Raw genomic sequence first — 18,823 nt, 5'->3', positions numbered from 1 at the left:
GGTTAAGAACCTTTCTTTCTGAAACAGCTTATTTGACCCCACTAGAGAGAGAACATCAATACTATAATAACAAGGAGCTGGATACCATGGGTACCTACAATGTACCACTACTTTATAATATGGATAGCTACTTCCAGCTATGTATGATCTGAGATATACAAGGCTTTTGCAGAAACAAATTAATACCCCTACCCACTCCTGCAAAAACAAAGGACAAAATCATTTAATTTTTCTGCTTTTCTGTGTCTCTGGTTACAGATTTCTTTTTTCTCCTATGGAAAAAAATAAGCATAACTCATTACCTAAAAATATTGAGGAGAAGGAGGAGACATCATCTGATTTTACTTCCATCACAGTTATATTTACCTTACACATAGAAAAAAGCCATAGCTATACTTTTGACATTTTAAGAGGACTATGCATACCAGTATACCTACCTCACTCTCAAAAAATATCAATTTACCCACTGTTCCTAAAAAGGTACCCCTTCATTCATTCAACAAACATTTTCTTAGGTACCTCCTATCTCACAGGCACTGTACTAAGGGCTGGAGATTCAAAGACAAATACAGAATAGTCTCTGTCCTCAAAGAACTAATATTCTATTAAAAAGAAACAACATATGGGTAGAAATTTAAGTACAAAATACATCTGAAATAATTTCTGAGGAAAGGTCATGAGCAAGTGAGGACAAAGAGATGCCTCCTGCAGGAGATAACACTGAAAAGGAGTTTGAAGGAAGCTATGGATAAAAGAGGTTGAAAGAGGGGAGGCAGAGAATTGCTGGAATGAGAAACAATCAATTCAAAGACAAAACAATGGCACCTTGATGGCCATGTGAAGGTAACATCATGTAGACCCATTTCTCTGGAATGGAGAGACTATGAATGAGAATGATACACAATCAGCACAGAAAGGCAGGCTGAAGCCAGATTGTGAATGGCTTTAAAAGTCAAATAGAGAAGCCAGTATTTTGTCCTAGAGGAAAGAGAAAGGCACTGTAGCTTCTTAAGCATGGAATGGACATGGTCCAACATTTAGTAGACAAATATCACTCTGATGGCAGCACAGAAAATGGGGTGGGAAGGGGAAAATTCTGAAGGAGATATACAAATGAGGCCCAAATAACTATTGTAATATTCAAAGTGAGAGATGAAGAGTAATTGGCATAGTAGTTATGTGAGTAAAACTAAGGGGATGAATGAGATATGTGTGGTAGAGGTAAAATAAATAAGAGAGAGGAATGAAGGAATATGAAGAGTTGAAGGTGAATCCTATGTAGCAAAACTAGATGACTTGAAGGAAAGTGGTGCCATTAAGAGAAATAGGGAAGCTTAATAGAGAGGAGGATTTGGGCAGAAAGATGATGTCTATTTTATATATAGTAAGTTTCTGAAGTCTAAATATATCCAGTTGGAAATGTCTTCAATATTCAGAGAAGAGACTGGGATTGATGTAGTGGAGATTGGAGGTGGAATATTTGTGGGTGACTATGAGATTAATGGTGTGGCCATGTTTATTTCTTACTTAATTGGAGTGAGGAGGCTGATGAACCAGAAAGTAAGGGTATCTGAGAAAGTATTAGAGGTAATTTTTAGTTCCCAAGTATAAGGGTAGAAGATGGGATTGTAAGGACTTTGCATGAGATACTAAACTCCTTGAAAAAGGAGGAAGAATCCTTTAGGGACTACCAGCAGGAGGAAGATAAAATGATATATTTGGATAGAGTAAACTTCAGAAGAGTACTTGCTGCTGAGTAATTGTGGCAGGGGAATAGTATGGAATTAGGAGAGAGGAGCAAGTAGCATGTTAACACCTCTAATACAAGTGGATTGGGAGACATCAATAAAGGTATATCAAAAGCTGAAGAGGGTGAGCAGGAATGCAATATATTTTGGAAGAAGTCAGGTTTCCCTAATTGTAAAGATGGAAGGGTAACTAGAGAATAACAGAATTAGCACAATGAGAGTTTCTTCTCAATAAAATGAAGGATCCAAAGGGCATAATGGAAGGGGAGGATACATTCCAGAAATGGCAACAACCATGGAATAGGAACACAGGAGGCTTGTTGTTTGAAGGGAACAACAAATACAATAGTATAGCTGCACTGGAGAATATGCAGGATGGGAGTAAGAAGATTAAATAAATAAGAGGCTGGGTTATGAAGGTCTTTAAAAGCCAAAGAAATTATTTTATATATAATCTTTGAAGCAATAGAGAACCACTGGAGTTTATTGAGTGGGGGAGGGAGGTGGAAATGGAGGGACCTGTGATTTAAGAAAATCTTTTTGCTAGTTGAGTGAAGGGTAGATCAGAATATTGGAGAGACTGGAGCAGAAAGACCAACCTGAAAGTTATTGCATTGTCCAAGTATGAGCCAATGAGAGCCTGTATCAGAGTGAGGGCAGTGTCAGAGGAAAGATGGTGGCATATGGGAGAGATATGAGTGAGACTTGATAACAGTTGGATACATAGGATGAATGCTAGTGAAAGCTGAGGCTGTAACCAAGGTTGCAAGCCTGGCTTGTTGGAAGAATAGTGATGTCCCTGACTGTTTTGAGAAAGCTGGGAAGAAGGGAGAGTTTGAGGGAAAATTAATGAGTCATGATTTTGACATGTCAAGTGTAAAATGTCTACAGCACATTCAGTTTGAGATGTCCAAAAGGTAGTAATGTGGGATTAAATATCAGGAGTGAGATTAAGGTTCAAAAAAAGATCTGGGAATCATCTACCTAGAGAGAATAATTGAACCATGAGAAATGATAATACAGAAAACAAGTTCTTCACAGGGGGTCCACAGACCCTCAATGGGTTTATAGATAGATTTATGGGGTATGTGAAATTGGACGGGGAAAACGCACTTTTATTTCAATAAAATTGGTTTCCTTTGTAATACTAAGCATATGCATTTTATTTTAGGTGTTGAAAATTATTCTGAGAATGGGTTTTTATAAATCCCCAGACTGCCAAAGTCCATTACTCTTTGCCACAAAGAAAACTGAGAAAAACAGTTAAAATATGTAGGAGAACAAAGATAAATCTATGTTACAAAAGACTAGAGAAAAGAGATTGTCCAGAAGGAAAGTGTGATTGACAATGTCAAAGTCCACAGATATGTCAAGAAGGATTGGGATTGAGGAAAGATAATTAGATTGGTCAATTAGGTCACTGGTAATGTCTGAGAAAGCAGTTTCAAATGTATGTTGGCTTGGAAACCTGGTTGCAGAAAGAGTTAAATGAGAGAAAAGACAGTGGGAACACCAAATATGTTTACCTTTTTCAATAAATTTAGTGAGGACACTAGGCTGTGTCCAGACCGGGGCAACAGAGTTCTGTGATAAGTTTTGCTAATGAAGGCTTCCTATCATTTTCTTTTTGTACAGAAAAATCTCTAACTTGTGTTAGATACGGTCTTGGCTTTGTGAGTGTTCCAGAAGAATGGCAAAAATTACTATCTGCTCTCTCTAATTCCAGTTCCCAAATGAAACTAAAAATGTGTCATTTTATTGGATACTCTTTTAGATGAGCAAGTCTTGTGTATTCACATCTATCACCCTCTCCCTTTTCTAGTGTAAAAGCTGAATTACAACATAATCCATCACTTGCAATGATATTGCCACTAAATTTAGGAATTGGAATGGGTAAGAGAAACTGATCATATCTCATTTTAAAATTTCTTAAGGGGATACAGAGAGTCCTTCTTCCAGCTATTACAATGTGTCCCTTTTTAATATAGCCCTTAAATTTTAAAAAGCATTTTGCTCACATTTACTCTGTGAGGTAAACAATATAAATATTATTAACTTCATTGTACAGATGAGAAAATGTAAGCTGAAAGATTGCCCCAAATCACAAGTGACATGCATAAGATCCAGGAATTTAAAATAAGGTCTAGTGACCCTCTGGTGTGCAGTTAAGGTAAAGGAGGGTGATTGGATAAAACTGTGTCCTATTTTGTTGTACCTGAAAGGAAGACAAGGGTACTATAAAAAAGTAATTTTTTAAAGGCCATCTGACAATATTTTTCCTTTAGTATATTTATAATCTATTTGTGTTTAACTATTTTTTTTAAATTTAGAATTTCAAATACTCTTCCTCTTTCCAGTCCCTCCACAAACTCATTGAGAAGGAAAGCAATATGATATCAATTGAACATGTGAAATCATGTAAAGGATATTTTGTTAGCCATGTTGCCAAAAAGGAAAATTAAAGTGAAATAAAGTGTACTTCAATCTACACTTAGAGTTCATCGTTTCTCTTCCTGAAGATGGACAGCATTTTTTATCCCAAGTCCTTTGAAATTGTCTTTGCTCATGGTATTAATCAGAGTAGCTAAGTCTGTCGCAGTTGAACATTACTACAATATGTCTAGTATAGTATACAGCATCCTCCTGGTTCTGCTCGCCTCACTTTTCATCAGTTCATGTAAGTAATACCAGGTTTTTCTGAAGCCATCTTGCTCATCATTTCTTATAGCACATTAGGATTCCATAACAATCTTATACCATAATTTGTTCAGACATTTCCCTACTGATGAACAGCCCCTCAATTTTGAATTCTTTGCCACCACAAAAAAAAACTTGCTGTAAATATTTTTGTATGTATGGGTCCTTTTCCTTTTATTTTGATCTCTTTGGGAAACAGATCTGGTACTACTATGAACACATTTAATGCTCATTGGGCATACTTCCAGATTATTCTTCAGATTAGTTAGGCCAGTTCACAACTCCACCAACTGTGCATAATTGTCCCAATTTTCCCATCATACCTCCGATGATTGTCATTTTCCTTTCTGTCATATTAGCCAGTCTGAGAGGTATAAGGTAGTACCTCAAGTTATTTTAATTTGCATTTCTCTAATCAATAGTGATTTAAGCATATTTCTGTAAATAAAAATAGCTTCGATTTCTCTCTCCAAAAACTGGTCATATCCTTCTACCATTTATGAATTAAGGAATGGCTTTTATTTTTAAAAAAATTAATCATTTAACAATATGTTTGAGTAATGAGACTTTTATCAAGAAAACCTTGCTGTAAAGTTTTTCTGCTTTCTACTTTTCTTCTAATCTTGGTTGCATTACATTTGTTTGTGCAGAGATTATTTAATTACCCAAAATTAAAATTATTCACATTACTTCCCATGATCCTCTCTTTCCATATTATGGTCATATATTCTTCCCTTAACCTGACATTTAAAGATTTGCTTATAATATCATCTATGTCTAAATCATGTACCCATTGTGACATTATCTTGGTAAACAGTGTGAGATGTAGGTCTAGTTTCGACCAAACTGCTTTCCAGTCTTCCCGGCAATTTTTGTCAAATAGTGAGTTCTTGCCCAAATTTTGGAATCTTTGGGTTCATCAAATACTAGATTAGCATGGTCACTTATTACTATATATTTTGTACATAATCCATTGCACTGATCTATCACTCTATTTATAAGCCAGTGCCAAATTGTTTTGATGATTATCACTTGGTAATAGAGTCGGAAATCTGGTACTGCTAAGCTGTCTAACTTCATATTTTTTTTCAAATAATTCCTTTGATATTTTGACCACTAATTCTTCCCTATTTATTTGGTGGTTATTTTCTCTAACTTTATAAACTAATACCTTGAAAGTTAGATTCATATGGCACTGGTTAAGTAAGTTAATTTAGGTATAATTGTCATTTTAATTATGTTGGCTTGATCTACCCATGAGCAATTTATATTACTCCAGTTGTTTAGATCTCTATTTGTGTGAAAAGTGTTTGGTAATTGTGTTCATATAGTTCCTGAGTTTTCTTGGTACGTATTTGATATTGCCTACAGTTATTTTAAAGGGAATTTTTTCCTTTTTATCTCTTCCTGATGGATTTTGTTGGGAATACATAGAAATACTAGTGATTTACGTGGGTTTATTGTATATCCTGAAACTTTTCCAAAGATTTTTTTCTTTCTACTAATTTTGGGGAAAGTTGACAATTTATCCCTATTAAAGATAATATTAGTATTTAATGATGGTTTTACTACATACTACTTATCACTTCAAGGAGAAATTCATTTATTTATAAGTATTCCAATATTTTAAATAGGAACGGGTGCTCTATTTTGTCAAAAGTTTGTTCTGCATCTACTGAGATAATCATGTGATTTTTGTTAATTTTTGTTATTGAACTGGTCAACTATGCTGATTGATTTCCTAATATATTTCCTAATATAATATATATTCCTAATATAATATAATAAATATAATACAATATAATACAATAAAATACAATACGATATGATACGATATAATATAATACACTATGATATAATACAATACAATATAGCATAATATAGCATAACATAGCATAATATAATATAACATAATATAACATAATATAGCATAATATAACATAATATAGTATAATATAATATAACATAACATAGTATAATATAACATAATATAACATAACATAACACAATATAACATCATATCATATCATATAATGTAATATAATGTAATGTAATATAATATAACAGTATAATATAACATAACATAATATAATATGATATAATATAATATAATATAATATAATATAATAAAATATAATGTAATGTAATGTAATGTAATACAATACAATACAACACAACACAACACAACACAACACAACACAACATAACATAACATAACATAACATAATATAATATAATATAATACAATATAATATAACATAATACAATACAATACAATACAATACAATACAATACCACACAATACAATACAATATAATACAATACAATACAATACAAATACCACCTGGTCATACTATATGATCTGTCTGAGATGTTGCTGGAAAATCTTTGCTACTGTTTTATTTAACATTATTACACCAATATTCATTAGGAAAATTGGTCCATAGTTTTCTCTATGTTTTTGCTTTTCATGATGTAGGTATCAAACCCATACATGTGTCATAGAAGGAATTTGTTAAGAGTGCTTCTTTGCCTATTTTTCTAAACAGTTATATAATTTTAGAATTAATGGTTCTTTCAATATATGGAAGAATTTGGAAGAATTGTAAATCCATTTGGTCTTGGCCATTTTCTTCTTGTGTAGCCCATATTTTACTTGTTCAATTTTATTTCCTAACAAAGGGTTAGTTAAGTATTCAGTGGTTACATTAAAAATGGATGTAGATAGAGAGTCTAGACAAGAGTAGGACACAATATTGTTAAAGAATAGTAATAATAAACTTTGAATAAAACCATTACATACTTTCACTAATTTGTACCTGAGGAATGCTCAGGTCAACACCTCAGTGACTTTTTTTATCAAGTAAAATGAAGGTCCAGTGATAACTTTCATTGCCTTTCCCTCTGATTCCCACACAGAATACATTTTGTCACTCTTCTCCTCAAATCTAATCTCTCTCTTCTTTTATACACAGGTCCATCAAAAGTCAAGAATGAGAAATCATACAGGGATAAGGTTATTTATCCTTCAAGGACTAACAGATGATCCAAGGCTAAAAGTTCTGATTTTCATCTTTCTCTTTCTCACATATGTGTTGACTATAATTGGGAACCTGATCATCATCACCCTCACCTTGATGGATACACAACTTAAGACACCCATGTATTTTTTCCTCCGAAACTTTTCTATTTTAGAAGTGGCATTCACAACTGCCTATATTCCCAAATATCTCTACAGCTTGTCAATTGGGGACAACACTATTACTTATAATGCTTGCTTTGCCCAAATATTTTGTGTCATTCTTCTTGGGGTAACAGAATTTTTTCTTCTGGCCTCCATGTCCTATGATCGCTATGTGGCCATCTGCAAACCTCTGCACTACACAACCATCATGAACAGCAAAGTCTGCAACCTGCTCCTCCTGAGTTCTTGGCTGGCTGGGTTGATGACCATCCTCCCAATAATTAGTCTGGGCATGAAGATGGAATTCTGTAACTCCAATGTTATTGATCATTTTGGTTGTGAGGCATTTCCCTTGATAATGATTGCATGCTCAGACACACAATTCATAGAGAGGATTGTTTTAATCCTTGCTATATTGACACTCCTTGTCACCTTCTTCTTTGTGCTTCTGTCCTATGCACACATTATCAGGACAGTTCTCAGATTCCCATCAGCTCAGCAAAGGAAAAAGGCTTTTTCCACTTGTTCTTCCCACATAATTGTTGTCTCTATCACTTATGGCAGCTGCATCTTCATCTATATCAAACCTTCTCCAAAAGAAGGAGTGGCTTTGAATAAGGTGGTGTCAGTACTTGTAACTTCAGTTGCTCCTGTTATGAACCCCTTAATTTATGCCCTGAGAAACAAGCAAGTGATCCAAGCCTTTAAGGACTTAGTCAAAAAGATTTTCTTCCTCTCCAAGCAATAAACAAATAATGACTTAAGGATGCCAAATGATAAGAGAAAATCTAAATTACCTTTAACTATCTGTCCTAGATTCTATTCCTTTTTTTTCATTTCCATTGCCAATCACCCTTAAGCACTATTGCAAGCATTGTAACCTTCTCGCACTTCCATTCTCTTAAATTGAAAATCCATCAAATAATAAAGGTCTCTTCTGACCCTCATGCTCCATTGTCAGGATCACTTTTGAAATACAACCATGCTCTTTACTCCAGCCTGCAAAACCACCATTCTGCCCACCTGCAGGCACTAAAACCAATTCTTTTTCCCTCCCAAGATCATATATAGGGAGCTCTTATTTGGTGTTACCACTAAGGTGTCCTTAGAAGCCCTCTAGTTCAATCCCTTTGATACTATATTCATTCTTCTTACTGATATGCATACTTGTTACCAATATTCCTCATCTCTCTTCTTTTCCTTCACTTTTATACCACAATGATTACTTCCTTATTTCTCATTCTCTATATATAGACTCCTCATTCCTTCTGCCTGATCACATCGAACCGGCTTTCTGGCCAGAAAGGAGACCAATGTGATTTTCCAAAATGATCACCAACGCCTAACCAATTAGAAGTAAGCTGCTCCTCTTCAGAGCTCCTACAACACTACAGTTGTACCTTTCTTAGTTTGAATTGCAATAACTTTTATACCTGCTCTTTTCCCCTCAACTTGATTGGATGCTGATGGAGGGCAACAACTAGGTATTATTCATCTACAACACACTGCTTTGTACATAGGAAGCAGTTAATACATTTGGTTAAATTTTATTGGTCTGTGGGGGGAAATACAGAATTTTCATGTTTAAGGTAGTAATACAGGACATTCAGAACCTAGGAAAGACTAAATGAATGAAAAATAATATGCAGGAGCTGATTCTAGGAAAAGAAATCATTGAATTCTATTCAGTCAGAGAATTTAAATAACCACTGGTACTTCACCAAGCTTCAGCAGCATAAAACCAAGTTCTGACTTAAAAAAATAGTAAAGAGAGAAGGAACTTAATACAAAGGTATTATATTGTGGAAAAGAAAAATTGCAAAATTATAATGTTATATGTGAGAAGATTGTAATTCTGAAACTAAGGAGAAAAGGTATAAGCCAATAAAACTGAGCAATTTGTTGCATACAAGAAATATTAGAAATAATGAAAATGAGGAGCAGGAAAAAAGTTTTCTCAACCTAATGCAATTCCAAAATTGCAGCAGTTGCATTTATGCCTTCAGATTATACAGAAAAAAAGATTCACAAGGTCAGGAGAGATAAACTGGAAAACTATATTATATTTTAAGTCGTCACAATGAAAGAATTTGGTTAAATATACATGTATCAGATAACATGTCCTTGCATATTGGCACATCATAAATTAAAAGATAACTGAATAAAAAGATGTATATTGTAAAACAATAGTTGTAAACTATCATGTTTTTCTTTAAGAGCAGGATAACTGCAAAAGAAAGAACACAGTTTAATAAAAATATACTTGAAAGACTGATGTTGTTTTCTGAAAAATCATATTAAACATGATACCTATTAATAAGTATAACGTATGAAAATCCATCAAATTAAAATTTTTTCTTATAAAGAGACAGAGTATATATTTTTATATCAAGTCCCATTAAAAATAATAATGAATTCAGGCAACATAAGTAATCATGATCTCACAATCTCCCGAATAATGAATGGATCCTAGAAACAAAACTCATTATATTTTTATTTTTAAAAATTATAACAAGAAAGCAAACAAAAATTGGGGCATGCAACTAAACTGGATCACAAAAGAAAATGAAATTTACAAATCAATCAATCAGTAAGCATTTATTGAATTTGACAGCTATTTATTAATCAATTACAACATAGCAGATAGAACAGGAGTTTCTGGATACACAAAGAGAAAAATGAAGCAGTGTCTATCCTCAAGGAGCTGACATTCTACATGGGCAAACAACATTTTCACAGAGAGACAAATGCAAAATATACCTAAAATAAATGCAATTTGATGTGATGTGGGGAGAACTAACAACTAAGAGAAAGAGGAAAGGCCTCTTCCAGGGAGGTGAGCTATAGTTTAGCCTCAAATGGAGTCTGGGGCACAAAGGGTCAGATATGAACAGGAGAGGACTCCAGGCATATGTATTGATGAGGTGCTTGTGCTCAGGCCAGCACTAAGACCAAGTCTCTGGATTTAACCCAGAGCTGCACCACACTCCATGAGAAAATCCTTCTCTGTTGCAAACACATGCAAGTCTAACCCTCCAATTCCTTTGATAAAGGCTATCAGTACAAGACACAGGGATGCTGGCCCAAGGACTATCTCTGGTGATTGTCCAAGGACCATGCCTCTGGCAACTCTCTGTGGAAACTGGACTATCTTGTCCCCTCAACAAAGCTATATATGCTGAGTCCCTGAATTTTCCCATATAAGCTTTGGCATCACTCCTGTATGGTTGCAAGTTCCCTAGTAAACTTTGCTCACTTTTCCACTCAAGCAGAAGTCTGTTTGAAAGTATGAATTCATTCCAAGTGACACTGCCTTGTACCCTGACATTTTTGGGGTCCAAGCACCCCTAAACTGTGTCAGTATCAATTTGTGTAAAGATGTAATGTCAGAAGATAGAATGTCCTGTATAAAGTTCAAAGAGCAGGTCAGTTTGGCTGTGAGACAGAGTAAATGAAAACAAATCATGGGTACTTTCCCTAGACAGTTGGAGCCAGATTAGAAAACAATTCATATACCAAAAGGGGAAGTTTGTTTGTTTGTTTTTTTGTCATGGCAGTAATAGGGAGACAGTGAATTTTAAGCAAGCAGACCTGTAGAATATCAGTTTGGCAGCTCTGTATATAATGGATTGGAGAGCAAGGACACAGCAAACAAGGAGACCAGTTAGGTGACTATTGAAGTAGATCAGATGAGAGGTAATGAGGACCTGCCATGTTCCTAATTGTGATGTAACTTTACAGAAAATGAGGGAGGGGATATATGTTATGGAAATAAAAACTGACAAGAATTGGGAACTGAGTCAATATGAGGAATGAGTGAAAATGAAGAGTTGAGGATGTCCCCTAGATTGTAAAGCTGAATGAGCACAGGAAAGATGGTGGACTTCGACAAAAGCAGAGAAGGTGGAAGATGGCTTTGTAATGAAAATTGATAAAGTCTCTTTTGGAGTTTGTGGTGTCTATGGGACATCCCAGTGGAGGTGTGCAGCATGTAGTTGGAGATGTGGGATTCAAGAACAAGTGAAACATAATGGCCAGATGTGTGTGGGGATGAGAATTTGGAAACCAGCTGCATATAAAGTGATATTTGAACACATACTAGCTGATAAGATCACCTGAAGAAGTCACATATTAATTAAAAAGAAGAGACCCAAGGAAAGAACAATGGGATACAACTAAGCATCAAGGACAAGACTTTGACAATAATCTTCAAAAAGAAAACTGAAACTAGACATGAATTCAATGATCACCTCTTTGAAACTGATTTTTTCAGTCCTAACCTCTCTCTTGACCTCCATTCATGTCTCACAGATATCTTGAATTCAATATTTCCAAAACTGCATTCATCACTGTTCCCACCAGACCTTTCCCTCTTCCTGACTTTCTCATTATTGCCAAAGGAATTGACCTCCACCCAATCATCCGGGGTTACAACTCAGATTTCATCCACAGAGCCTCACTCTCTCACCCATCTAATCTGTTGCTTAATCCTGTCCTGTCTACCTTCACAACATTTCTCCTGCACAATTTTTCTGTCTTTTGATACAACCACCACACTGGTACAGATCTTCATCATCTAGATTATTGCAATAGCTTGGTTGTAGGGTATGTTCAGGGAAGATAAGTACCTCTGGTATAAGGGCTACTGAGCCTGTGCCTCCAAGAAGGTGCTTCATGGGGAGCAGCCATTCGACAGTAATCCATCTGAGCAGATGGACTAAATCAGGTTGACAGTAACTGAGGAATCTCAAACTCTTCAGTGAGTTAGGGGGTGCCTACCCATACACATGTGAAGACATCCCCTGGTGATGAGAACAATTAGGTCAAATGGCCATGAAGGTGGCTCAAGGAGTCACTGTGGAGTGATTAAAGCTTGCTTAGACAATGAAAACACCAGTGTCTTCCAACGCATCCTGAGTCATCACCAGTCATCTGGGTTTTGTCTTGCCACTGGACTTTGATGATCCTGGAAGACAATATGAGGCAGAAAACTTTGTACAACTCTGAATCACTTAAATCCAATTTATACATGAGTCAAAAGACATCACACATAACATTCTACCATTTTTACCTATCTCAAAGTCCTGTGGTGACAGGAAAATGATAGAACAGCAGGTATGAATACACTGGGAGTTGTAGACACAACCCTGCACATAGGTGGTCTATGCCATAGGGTCATATTATCACTGGAACCAATAATAGGATTTGGCAGGCCCAAGGATGCCTGAGCAGCCTTTTTTAAGGAACGCACTACTCACCAACTGGTGTGAGGAAGAGACCAAAAGAGTGACCAAAAAATTGTCTGCTTTGGGTGCAGAACCCAAAAGGGGGACTTCAAGCAGGCCCTTGCTTGAGTTCCCCCCTAAACCCCACCAAATACCAGTAAAAATAACCTAAACAAATTCTAGAACTACAAAACCCACAAAATGACAGAGTGAAAGAAATCTGCAGCCCAACACAACCCGGAAGGTTGACAGGAAATATCTGTCGCACTGGCCTGGGAGCAGAGCAAAGTCCAGCATGGGCCGAGCCAGCACAGTCAGGGCTGAAGCAGGCCTCATGTGTCTGAATCAGCAGTAGCTGCAGTAGTTTCCAGACTTCTCAACCCACAAATGCCAAAGACAACATAAAAGGTGCCAAGAACTGTCTTTGAAAACAACTGGGGAAATCCCCGGAAACTTGGGACAGAGCACTCTCTGCTCTGGAAGCAGAGTCCTACCTTGACAAAGAGCTCAAAAGTCAAGTAATTGTCTGCAAAATGAGCAAACAGAGAGGAAAAAATCAGACTATAGAATCTTACTTGGTGACAAAGATCAAAACATACAACCAGTAGAAGATGACAAATTCAAAACTCCTAAATTAAAAGCCTCCAAGAAAAATATGGATTAGTCACAGGCAATGGAAGACCTCAAAAGGGTTTTTGAAAATCAAGTAGGAGAAGAAGAGGAAAAATTGGGAAGAGAAAAGAAAGTGATGCATGAAAATCATGAAAACCAAGTCAACAGCTTGCTAAAGGAGACACAAAAAAATATTGAAGACAATAACACCTTAAAAAATATACTCACTCAAATGGCAAAAGAGGTCCAAAAAGCCAGTGAGGACAAGAATTCCTTAAAAACAGAATTGGCCAACTTGAAAAGGAGGCCTGAAAGCTCACTTGAGAAAATAATTCCTTAAAAATTAGAATGGAGCAAATGAAAGCTAATGACTTTATGAGAAACTGAGAAATTATATAACAGAACCAAAAGAACCAAAAAATAAAAGACAATGTGAAATATCTCATTGAAAAATCACTGACTTGAGATTTAATTTAAAAATTATTGGACTCCGTGAAAGCCATGTTCACCTAGATATCATATTTCAAGAAATTATCAAGGAAAACTACCCAGATATTCTAGAACCAGAGGGTAAAATAGGAATTGAAGGAATCCGTTGATCACCTCTTGAAAAAGATCCCAAAAGGAAAACTCTTAGGAATATTGTAGCCAAATTCCAGTGTTCCCAGGTCAAGGGGAAAATTTTGCAAGGAGTCAGAAACAAACAATTTGAGTATTGCGGAAACACAATCAAGATAACACAAGATCTAGCAGCTTCTACCTTATGGTATCAAAGAGCTTGGAATATGATATTCCAGAGGTCAAAGGAGATAGGATTAAAACCAAGAATCACCAACCCAGAAAAACTGAGTATAATTCTTCAGGTAAAAACTTGGAAATTCAATGAAGTAGAGAATTTTCAAGCATTCTTGAGAAAAAAAGAAGAGTTGAACCAAAAAATTTGAATTTCAAATACAAGAATCAAGAGAAGCATGAAAAGGTAAACAGGAATGAGAAATCATAAGGGACTCATTAAATTTGAAATCTTTACACTCCTACATGTAAAGATATTTTTAACTCATGAGATCTTTCTCAATATTAGGGTAGTTGAAGGGAATATATATATATATGCATATACATGGATGCATATGTATATATGCATATGCATGTATATATATGCATATGTATACATATACATATATGCACATAATACATATATAGAGAGAGATAGACAGAAGGGGGCACAGGGTGAGTTGAATATGAAAGGTTGATATATAAAAATTAAAATTAAGGGAAGAGAGAAAAATATATTGGGAGAAGGAGAAAGGGAGAAATTGAATGAGGTAAATTATTGCACACAAAAGAGGCAAAAAAAAAAAAGCAATTACAATGCAAAGAAAGATGGGGGAGGTGAAAGGGAATGAGAGAACCTTACTCTCACCCATTTGGCTTAAGGAGGGAATAGCACACACACTCAGTTGGGTATCTTACCCTACAGTTTCCTGATGGGGATGGAAGTAGGATGGAAGGGTACAAGAGAGAGGGATGATTTAAGGGAGGGCAGATTGGGGAGGCGGTAGTCAGAAGCAAACATTTTTGAAAAGGGACAGGGTCAAAGGAGAAAATAGAATAAATGGGGGGGGGGGGGGCTAGATTGGATGGAGGAAAATATAGTTACTCTTTCACAACATGACTACTATGGAAGTGTTTTGCGTAACTATCCATGTATAATTGCTTGCCATCTCTATGATAGTGGGTGGGGAGGGAAGAAGGAAGAGAATTTGGATCTCAGAGTTTTGGAAGCAAATGTTAAAAATAATTTTTACATGCACCTGGGAAATAAGATACACATACAGGCAATGGGGTTTAGAAATCTATCTTGCCCTACAAGAAAGTAAGGGGGATGGAGACAAGGCAGAGTGATAGAAGGGAGGGCAGACTAGGGGATGGGTTAATCAGAAGAAATGACATCTTGGGGTGGAGGGAAGGTAGCGATGAAGAGAAAAGTTTTAACTCAAAATCTTGTGGAAATGAATGTTGAAAATTAAAAATAAATAAAACAATATACAATGCTAATAAAATTGTCCCTTTCACCCAACCTTGGCCTGCTTACCATGGCAAGTGGGGAATGCACATTCTGGTCAAAACACACAAAAAAATCAAGAACTTTTGCAAAGATGATTCCAGTCACCATTGGTACATGAAATGTGTGTATGCTTATGGATAATATGAAATCCAGCATACCCGAAGGATGAACAGCTCTTGTTGTGAGAGAACTCAGAAGGTATTACATCTAAATAGCAGCCCTGAGAGAAACAAGCCTGGCAAATTAAGACCAGCTTAGCAAAGTCAGTCCTGAATACACATTTTTCTAGAGTAGCTGCTATCATGAAGCTGCCATAGGTTTTGCTATCAAAAATAATTTAGACAAGTTCTGTCAGATACCTCTAAAAAAGTGAATCTGAGCAGATTTGAGAGAGTTGGAAGCCACTAGCAGACTGAGAGGGGCAAACTTCCAAGCCAGGAGAGTCCACAAGATCAACAGGATGGATCTGTAGGCTGGGAGAGCTCCAGGCAGGCACAAAGCTGCACAAGACCCCACCAAAGCAGGAAGCAGCTGCAGAAACTAGCCAGTGATCCAGGCTGGGAGAAAGCTGGGTGCAGAAAACCAGCAAGGATCCCCAGGCCTCCCAGCACAGGACAGGAGTCTGTTGAAGTGATGGGAGGCAGCAAAGCAGCACCTGCAGCTGCGAAACATCTACCCCCAATGCTTCCAGCCCAAAGGTATGAAACTTGCCTTCTTGAATTTCCGGGAGTCATAATGGCCAGGTATACTGCTTTCATCCCTCCCTCCCTGACCCAGAGAATACATCAGGAAAAAACCCTGGAATAGAGGAGCTCGAAGTGGGGCTTCAGTATCCAAACAGTGGGAGTTCCTTTGTCCCAGAAGGGTGGAGCCAGCAAGCGTCAACGCCAGGAACCCAGACTTGCCTTTGCACAGCCAGGGGAAGTGGCAGACACCAGCACAGTCTGTTCCTGAGACTGCCTGTGCTGGATAGCAGCCCCAGGGGAAGAGGAGACTTCCGGCAGTCAGATGACCCCTCCCCCACACCTCAAAAAACCAGAGGCCATAGCACACAAAGCCAGTAACTAGGCTCACAATTCCCAGAACAAAAATTCTGGGACAGAGTTCCCTGAGCCCCAACAGCAAAAAATCCACTTTAAAGTCAGGAAAAAGCTAACCAACATGAAAAAACTGAGGACAATTGATTGTTTTTATGGAGACAGGGAAGATCAAAATACCAATTCAGAAGAGGACAACATGGACATTATACCCACATCTGATCCCTCAAAAGGGAATGTGAACTGGTCTCAAGACCAAAAAACATTCCTGGAAGAGCTTAAAGAGGATTTTAAAAAGCAAATTAGGGAGGTAAAAGAAAAAGTGAAAAAATCATTGATGAGAACACATTTTTAAAAAGTAAAGTCAGTGAAATGGCTAAGGAGATTGAGAATCTAATTAGACAAAATGACACCAAGAAAGGTAAAATCAAACAACTGGAAAAGGAGACTCAAAAGCCAAAGGAAGACAGCATTTAAATAAAAATTAGAATTGAGCAAGTCGAAGGTAATTACTCTACAAGGCATCAAGAAGTAGTCAAATAAAATGTAAAGAATGAAAAAATAGAAGAAAACATGAAATATCTGATTAGAAAAAACAACTGACTTGGAAAATAGATCTAGGAGAGACAACTTAAGAATATTTGGTCTACTGGACAGCCATGAAGAAAAAAAGAGCCTGGATAGAATCTTCCAAGAAATCATCAAGGATAACTGCCTTGGGGTCCTAGAAGCAGAGGGGAAAATAGTCTTTGAAATAATCCACCAATCACCCCCTGAAAGAGATGCCAAATTGAAAACTCCAAGAAATATTATAGCCAAATTGCAGAATTATCAAGTAAAGGAGAAAATACTGCAAGGAGCCAAAAAGAAACAATTGAAATATCAGGGAACTACAGTCAGGATCACACAGGATCTTTCAGATTTTACATTAAATGAAAGGAGAAATTGGAATATGATATTCTAAAAGGCAAAGGAGCTTGGACTGCAACCAAGGATTAACTACCCAGCAAAATTAAGCATAATTTTTCAGGCAAGGAGATGGACATTGAATAAAAAAGGGAATTCCAGACCTCAAGAGAGACATAAAAAGGCAAACCAGGTTGGGGAGGGGACCCCACAAACCCTATTAATCAATATGGGCAAATTATTTACATCCTTATATAGCATTATATTGTTTTATATATGTTATATATGTGTATATATATATATATATATATATATATATGTCAGTCTTGAGCACAGTACTGTTATTATGACAATTGAAAGGGATACACATAGACTATGGGTGTGAGTATAAAATAACTGATATAATGATAAAAAATAATTAAGAGATGTAAAGGGAGAAGTCTGGGAGAAGAGGTAAAAAGGAAGTAGAAAAGGGCAAATTACATCACATGAAGAGGCACAAAAACATATTATAGTAGAGGGAAAGAAGGGAGAGAGAAGAGTAGTATATGAACTTTACTCTCATCATATTTAGTTCAAGAAGAGAATAAAATACTCTGATAAGTATATAAATCAAACTTGTCCTACAGGCAGTAGGAGGGGAAAGGGGAAAGAAATGGGGGGGGGGGTCAGAAGGGAGGTAAGAAGTAGCAAGGGGAAAAGGTAAGATAAGGGTTGGGAATCAAGAAGGAGGGTAAATGGAGGAAGGCAGTGGTCAAAAGCAAAACTCTTTTGAGGAGTGGAATGGAGAAAGGAGAAATAAAAGCACAAACAGGGAGGGGGGAAATAGGATGGAGAAAAAGACGTGGATTGGAATCATAATTGTGAATGTGAATGGGATGAACTCTTCCGTAAAACGGAGGCAAATAGCAGAATGGATTAAAAACCATAATCCTACAATATGTTGTTTACAAGAAAAATATTTGAAACAGGGGGATACTCACAGAGTAAAGGTAAAAGGCTGGAGTAGAATATATTGTGCTTCAGCTAAAGTAAAAAAAAAGCAAGAGTAGCAATCCTCAGACAAAGGAAAAGAAAAGATAGATCTAATTTAAAAAGATAAGAAAGGACATTATATCCTGCTAAAAGGCACCATAAACAATGAAGCAATATCACTATTTAACATATATGCACCAAGTAGTATAGCATGCCAATTCTTAGAAGAGAATTTAAGGGAATAACAGGAAGAAATAGACAGAAAAGCCATACTAGTGGGGGACCTTAACCTTCCCCTCTCTGAACTTGATAAATCTAACCTCAAAATAAATGAGAAAGAAGTTAAAGAGTTGAACAGAATTTTAGAAAAGGCA

General features: G+C 36.4%; 1 protein-coding gene across 1 annotated transcript; it reads left to right on the top strand.

Annotated features, from left to right (window-relative positions):
• Positions 1–7,423: 7,423 nt before the first annotated feature.
• On the top strand, positions 7,424–8,377 carry LOC118852110 (olfactory receptor 6C2-like). The gene has a single exon (XM_036761766.1). The coding sequence runs from the start codon at positions 7,439–7,441 to the stop codon at positions 8,375–8,377; it is 939 nt and encodes a 312-aa protein (XP_036617661.1). The 5' UTR covers positions 7,424–7,438.
• Positions 8,378–18,823: the final 10,446 nt, after the last annotated feature.

This window comes from Trichosurus vulpecula, chromosome 5 (genome assembly GCF_011100635.1).
Source record: "Trichosurus vulpecula isolate mTriVul1 chromosome 5, mTriVul1.pri, whole genome shotgun sequence".
NCBI classification, from domain to species: Eukaryota; Metazoa; Chordata; class Mammalia; order Diprotodontia; family Phalangeridae; genus Trichosurus; species Trichosurus vulpecula.
The sequence above is the reverse complement of the archived record's forward strand: the minus strand, read 5'-3'. Positions and strand labels throughout refer to the sequence as shown.